At 34.7% G+C, this 6,479-nt stretch overlaps 1 protein-coding gene and 1 long non-coding RNA gene across 2 annotated transcripts; one reads left to right on the top strand and one right to left on the bottom strand.

The window, feature by feature from the left end:
* Window positions 1–214: 214 nt before the first annotated feature.
* Window positions 215–403, bottom strand: LOC124278397. The gene is made up of 2 exons (XR_006899079.1): window positions 316–403; window positions 215–281 (listed from the first exon to the last, which is right to left on the bottom strand). It is a non-coding gene; the product is annotated as an uncharacterized LOC124278397 (long non-coding RNA).
* Window positions 275–1,431, top strand: LOC124278396. The gene is made up of 2 exons (XM_046714111.1): window positions 275–1,069; window positions 1,124–1,431. Exons 1-2 carry the CDS (start codon window positions 285–287, stop codon window positions 1,284–1,286), a joined length of 948 nt encoding a protein of 315 aa, XP_046570067.1. The 5' UTR covers window positions 275–284; the 3' UTR covers window positions 1,287–1,431.
* The last annotated feature ends 5,048 nt before the right edge of the window (window positions 1,432–6,479 follow it).

The raw sequence follows: 6,479 nt of genomic DNA, 5'->3' as shown, positions 1-6,479 counted from the left end.
AAAACACGAAGTCAACATTGCTGTCCTGGCTGGAAATGTACACAAGTGCACATACATGTGTCATGATACACTTTGTTATTAAGCATTTACTTGATATAGCATATTTGGAGATGTTTCTCGTGGTAGCATATCGGGATATATCGGTAGCGGAAATACGTTATGTGGGATGTGATTCATGGTTTTATATTGGTTTAGTATTTGGTGTTATTACTGATTTTCTGTGATCCATTCCTATAATTTTCCCAACTATTTTGTCCATTCACATCAAACGGAATTTGTTTCTGATGAGAGTCAAGACTGTGTCTTCCTTTGCACTAACGCTCCATATTGAACACATGTTTGGTACCTTTGTGGCATGTAATTCATGTTTGTTTATTGGTTTTATACACATGTTTGGCAGTTTGGAGGAATGTGATTCTTGGTTTTATATTTGTTTTAGCCATATGTTTAGTATTTTTGTGGAATTAGATTCATGGTCAAATATTGGTGTTATACTTATGTTTGGTATCTTTGTGGGATATGATTCATGGTTGCATATTGGTTTTATACATATATTGGGTATCTTTGTGGGATGTGATTCATGGTTGTATGTTGGTTTTATACATATATTTGGTATCTTTGTGGGATATGATTCATGGTTGCATATTGGTTTTATACATATAGTTGGTATCTTTGTGGGATATGATTCATGGTTTTATATTGGTTTTATACATATATTGGGTATCTTTGTGGGATATGATTCATGGTTGCATATTGGTTTCATACATATATTTGGTATCTTTGTGGGATATGATTCATGGTTGCATATTGGTGTTATACTTATGTTTGGTATCTTTGTGGGATATGATTCATGGTTGTATATTGGTTTTATACATATATTGGGTATCTTTGTGGGATATGATTCATGGTTGCATATTGGTTTTATACATATATTTGGTATCTTTGTGGGATGTGATTCATGGTCAAATATTGGTTTTATACATATAGTTGGTATCTTTGTGGGATGTGATTCATGGTTCTATTCTGATTTTACACATATGTTTGGTATCTTTGTGGGATATGATTCATGGTTTGATATTGGTTTTATACATATGTTCAGTATCTTTGTGGGATATGATTCATGGTTTTATATTGGTTTTATACATGGGTCATTCTCAAAAAAAGGCCAAATTCATGCTATGAAAAATATGAAAATACAAAGCATCATATTGAATTATCTCTTTATTGTTTTGAATGGTCAACACATTAAAAAATGCAGTCATGATAATTTGCACACAGGAAAGTAACAAAATATTTTTAAAATTAACTTTTTAAAGTATCCACTGAAAAAAACCTGTCAGTGGTGTAACAAGCATAAAAGTAATTTTTTTCAAACTTTGATGTGAGATTAGGAATTTTTCACTTTTGTCACTATTTACAAACTATTTTTTTTTTAAATATAAATTAAATCACTTCATTATTCTCACAAATGTAATTGTAAATTTAGCAAAAATGTCTTGGTGTGAGAAGAATGAAATGGTAACATATGATATTTCTTCTGATATAACTTGTATACTTAAGACTAATCATGTGTGATGTATACATTGGTATTAAAGCTGCTTTCAGTTATCATAAAATATCAGTCTAACTGTTAAATTATTCTTTTGAAATGATTAAATCTTAGCAAATACGCATGTTACACCACTGATATTGTTTGTTACCCCGCCTGTTACACCACTGAACTTTCTGCAACTTACTAGAGCAGTAAACCAAATCAACAGCCATATGATGCTTTGAATTACTTAATAATCATCATTGGAGAACGATTTTCAAAATGTGGCATTGAAAAACAAATAATATCAACAGGTAAGAATAACATTTACAAATTCAAAGAATACTGTGACACCAATGACATGTTGTGTTACACTACTGACTTTTCTTTACCTTACTGCAAAGATAAATCCAAATTAATAGCCTTTAATTCATAATCAACAGATTTGAATAGCTCAATAGCAAATTCTGAACACTCATATTTTAAAAGGTTTTTCAAAAATAATATAACAAAACAATTAACATAATGTAGTAATATTGTTACACCAATGACATCTTTTGTTACACCACTGATTTTTCTTGAATTAACTTCAACGATAAATTTAAATTAATTGCCTTTAATTGATCATTAACAGAGTTGAACAGATCAATAGCAAATTCTGATCACTCAGACTTTAAAAGGCTTTTCAAAAATAATATTAAAAGCAATAAAATGAACATATTGCAGTAACATCGTTACACCAATGACATCTTTTGTTACACCACTGATTTTTCTGAACTTTATATACTAATATACCAGAACAAATTACCTTCACAGACTTTACATGACTTAATGGCAATAAAATATTCTGGATAAATACAATGCAAAGCAGTTAAAGGTCACATGCAACCAAAAAATCAAACATAATTAAAACACAATTATCACTTCTTCATGACATATAATATACATTGCTGGTTATGAAAAAACATATAAACAAAATTATAAGCGTACAATCGCAAATCAAAAGGGCAATATTGTGTACTTGGGTTTACTTCCCAAGAAACGAAGCAGCCGGGATACTGAACCCAGTCAGAGCGGGTGGGTGTGCACTCAAGTGTAACGGCTGGTTCATTTGCAGATGCCCCCACGGGTCATTGTGTGTGTATATATAGAGATGTTGGGTTTTGTAAATACATGCTCATTTTTTGTGTATAACATTTTGCAATCAACAGACATCATAACATGTCATGTGTTCAAGTATCACGCCTGCCTGTCTGTGTAATTACATAATGTGACAGAGACCGAACTCGGGCCATAAATGCATTTTGTTTATGGTGTATAGCCTGATTGGTGTTAAGTTCAAATTGCATGTGGTCAGTGATAGCAGCTGTGTATTGAATATTGTCATTAGCAGACAGGCAGGCAGACACACATGGTGTCAATAAAACAAGACATTGAGTTTTGTCTGTGACAACGACATATCTATATCACAGTTGGAAATTCTGTCAACGCTAAATAATGGCATTGCTTTTAAGCATCGAACTGAGAAAGTGACTCGGTAAAAAGAACGTGTGGTGAAATAGACAAATGAAATTATATAAACAGTTAATTTACTGTCATAACATATAAAAAGCTCGCGCCTGTGAGATATCAACAAAACATAAGAAAAATAGCTCACACCAAAGCCTTCACCGAGCATTCACCGGACAACCCGCTTCCAAGCTGCGCGAACCTACTTCACTGCGCACGTGCTATAAGCGCAGCCCAGCTGTTGAAACCCGTTTTCCCCCAGAAAAGTCGGGGGAAAATTAGTGAAACGTTTGAACTCCGATTTCGCGCGGTTTTTTTCATCGCGTTATTTTTCAACTTTATAAGTTGAATTTGCATTTTTGACGCTTTGTTTCGGTAAGTCCATACCGAAAGGTATCAGAATCTGCAAAGTTGTGTTTTACGTTGCATGTGACCTTTAAGTTCTGTGAACAAGTGTCTTAAATGAACATTTTGTCAGTGGTGTAGCAAAAACTGTCAGTGGTGTAACATTTTCCCATGTTATACCACTGACAGTTACACCACTGACCTATTCCCACTTTTATGAACGTTATAACAATTAATGCTCCCTAACCACTGACCAATGTTGATAAATGTTGATGTTTCATTAACTTTGATGTACTTTAAATGAACAATGTTATGAAAAAATACATATGAATAAGTAATCAGCGTTACACAACTGACTCGATAAAAAAGTTATGATACAAAGTAGACTCACCAATTCAACAAACTTCAACATCAAGATAAAATTTGGCCTCCACTAAACTCCTGCCATGAGGAGGAAGGCATCAGCAAAGGGGCCAGTTAGTATTCCATATTTTACTCAAGGGGGATAATTATTAATGTCACAAATTTATATTCGTTACACCACTGACTGTGACATTTTGGACAGTCATTGTTTTCGTCATAAGTATGTGATTTAATTTTTTTTCCAATATTTCATGCAGGAATGCGTTTTTAATATTGGGATTTCATTATAAATCTTTAAAAAATATATATAAATGGCCTGGAATTTAACCTTTATGGTACTGCAAAGTAGTGTCGCTGTCCACTGACAGTGGTTTTTCTTTCAAAATGATGATAAAAACCCAAATGTGTCCCAGAAATAACAAACAGGTACACCATTTTACATCATTATGAGGAACAGAATACATTTTCTTTGATAATACGATTTTTGAAAAAAAATGTGAAATAATACTTTCAGAGAAATGTGCTACTGTCCAAAACTTGGGCAAATTCTGAGAATGACCCACATATGTTTGGTATCTTTGTGGGATGTGATTCATGATTGTATATTGGTGTCATACATAGAGTTGGTGTTTTAGTTGGATGTGATCCATAGCTTTCATACTTGTTAGTTGTCGATATTATGGGCTATTATCTTTGGTTGGTAGAAATGTCTATTTAGAAAACATTGCGGGCTGTTGACAGTGGTTGATTTTTATCTAAGCCGTTATCTAAGCCGTGGTGCATGATGCTATAAACATATGAAGAATGTTAAAACATATGTATTTGATGAAGGTAAGATATTTTATCATCATTAATTGTCAGATAATATTTCTGGTCATTTCAAAGATAATATTGAAAAAAACAGTAGCTGTTTCTTTTTTATATAGCACTCCTTTCGCGGAAGATCAGCGCTTGATTATGTATAGATATGTTACAAGAGGCAGAAATAAATAATTCATCAATGAAAGTCTAATGTCATGTGATTTTCTGCAACTTAAAGCTAATGTGTTTGGTTTAACGCCACTTGTTTAGCCATTACACGGGCTACGGGCTATAGATCGCCAACAACTGAAGGTAGATCACCACACCAGGAACCATGGGGACTTACATTACTTTTGCTACCTGCACGGACCCTAGCTGGAATAACACCATCCCTTCAGCCGCTGGTGATGGTTGGAAGATCTATTTTCTAGAACCAAAACAGAAAACAGTGACCTCAGATTATCTGACTGGGCTACCTTCTCTCAGTAGTGACTGACATTGTGCACTACAAGTGCATGAGGCTGTATGGAGGATGACACAAAAGAGGACCACTTCGTTATTAATGCAACATCGGCTGAATATTTTAGGGATAGTTTGTATTGTTGGTTGTTTTAATGACAGATGTGGGGTGGGGTGGGGTGGGAGGTGGGGGGCTTACTGTATTACTGGAACAGTGGAATAACCGGAAAATCCAAAGGCCTATTAGTGTAAATAAAGATGTGAGCATAACATCGTGTTAACAATCTCCACGCAGCTGTTAGTTTAGTTTAAATCACTAAATGTACTAAACTGTGAGCGTGTATTCGTGGAAGAACATTGCTGTCTCGCTTATAATATCTTATTCGTCATGTAAATTTATTCTAAAACTGTTCCTAATCTCATCTACTTTAATATCTTTTCTCTGGGTGTCACAGCTAAGAAACTTTTTGTATAGCTATAGGCACTAACAAACTTGCATTAAAATGACATAAATTGTTGTAATGTGTATTCACACCAACATTCTTTCCATGTAGATCTTTATGACACGAAACCTGCGGGGAAATCAGGTGAGACTAGCACTTATTAGTCTCCCCAAAGCGAGCGAATAGAGGGATCCAGGTGTTGAGCAGTAAAAAGTGGCTCTAGGGCTAAATGAGTTAATATCTTTTCTCTGCGTGACACAGCTAAGAACCTACCTGTATAGATATGGACACTAACACCCTCTGTTTATGAAACATCAGTCACTGAGCATTTCACACAACATTCGATGACAGTATGTCATATATATTTTAACGAATTGGATTCGAGGTTGGATTTAATTGACTCAAAACATATTTTTAACGTTGCATTTAACGTTTAAATCAGGACAAAATGGATTCTTTATGTGAAATATGTCAAAACTTCAATCAAAACAGACTTCAAAGCAACCAGTATCCATTATTGCTGTTGTCGTTGTTGTTAATCCCTTTGATGCACACATCGTGCACTCGTGCGTGCTGAGCTGGTATCCTGATTACCTTGACTTCCTCTATAAGTATAGGCAACGGATCTGTAGTGTGTGTCTGCGATTGTGAGCCTATATGCGTGTTCCCATGTGGACTCTCCGTCACCTACTGACAGCAGACGAAGCGACTGGCAGTGTGAAGGTGACAGTCATGAATCACATGCCCCGTCCGTCTGGCCATTGCTGTGTGAATATCAAAATATATCCTTGAAATAATCAGTAGTAGTCTTTGCTTGTTGTCTGATTTGATCGTTGTATTTGGCACTGTGGAATTCCATGCAAATACTTTCATAAAATGTAATACCAAATCTGTTATTATGGAAAATAATTAACTTCCAATGGAAATCGGAGTAATACTGCACTTATAAACCCTTATTTAACGCCACTTTAAGCAGTATCTCAGTTTCATTACGGCGTGTCAGCATTGTGTATGAGGAAAGAACAAAG

Source organism: Haliotis rubra, unplaced genomic scaffold (assembly GCF_003918875.1).
Source record: "Haliotis rubra isolate DU_JTF1 unplaced genomic scaffold, ASM391887v1 Scf236, whole genome shotgun sequence".
Classification (NCBI taxonomy): domain Eukaryota; kingdom Metazoa; phylum Mollusca; class Gastropoda; order Lepetellida; family Haliotidae; genus Haliotis; species Haliotis rubra.
The sequence above is the reverse complement of the archived record's forward strand: the minus strand, read 5'-3'. Positions and strand labels throughout refer to the sequence as shown.

Excerpts from the sequence above, each read along its gene's own strand:
- LOC124278396 (XM_046714111.1), top strand. The coding sequence starts at position 285 with ATGAGAGTCAAGACTGTGTCTTCCTTTGCACTAACGCTCCATATTGAA. Across the intron at positions 1,070-1,123 it reads TTTGTGGGATATGATTCATG|GTTTTATATTGGTTTTATAC; the intron begins GTTTGATATTGG and ends ATATGATTCATG.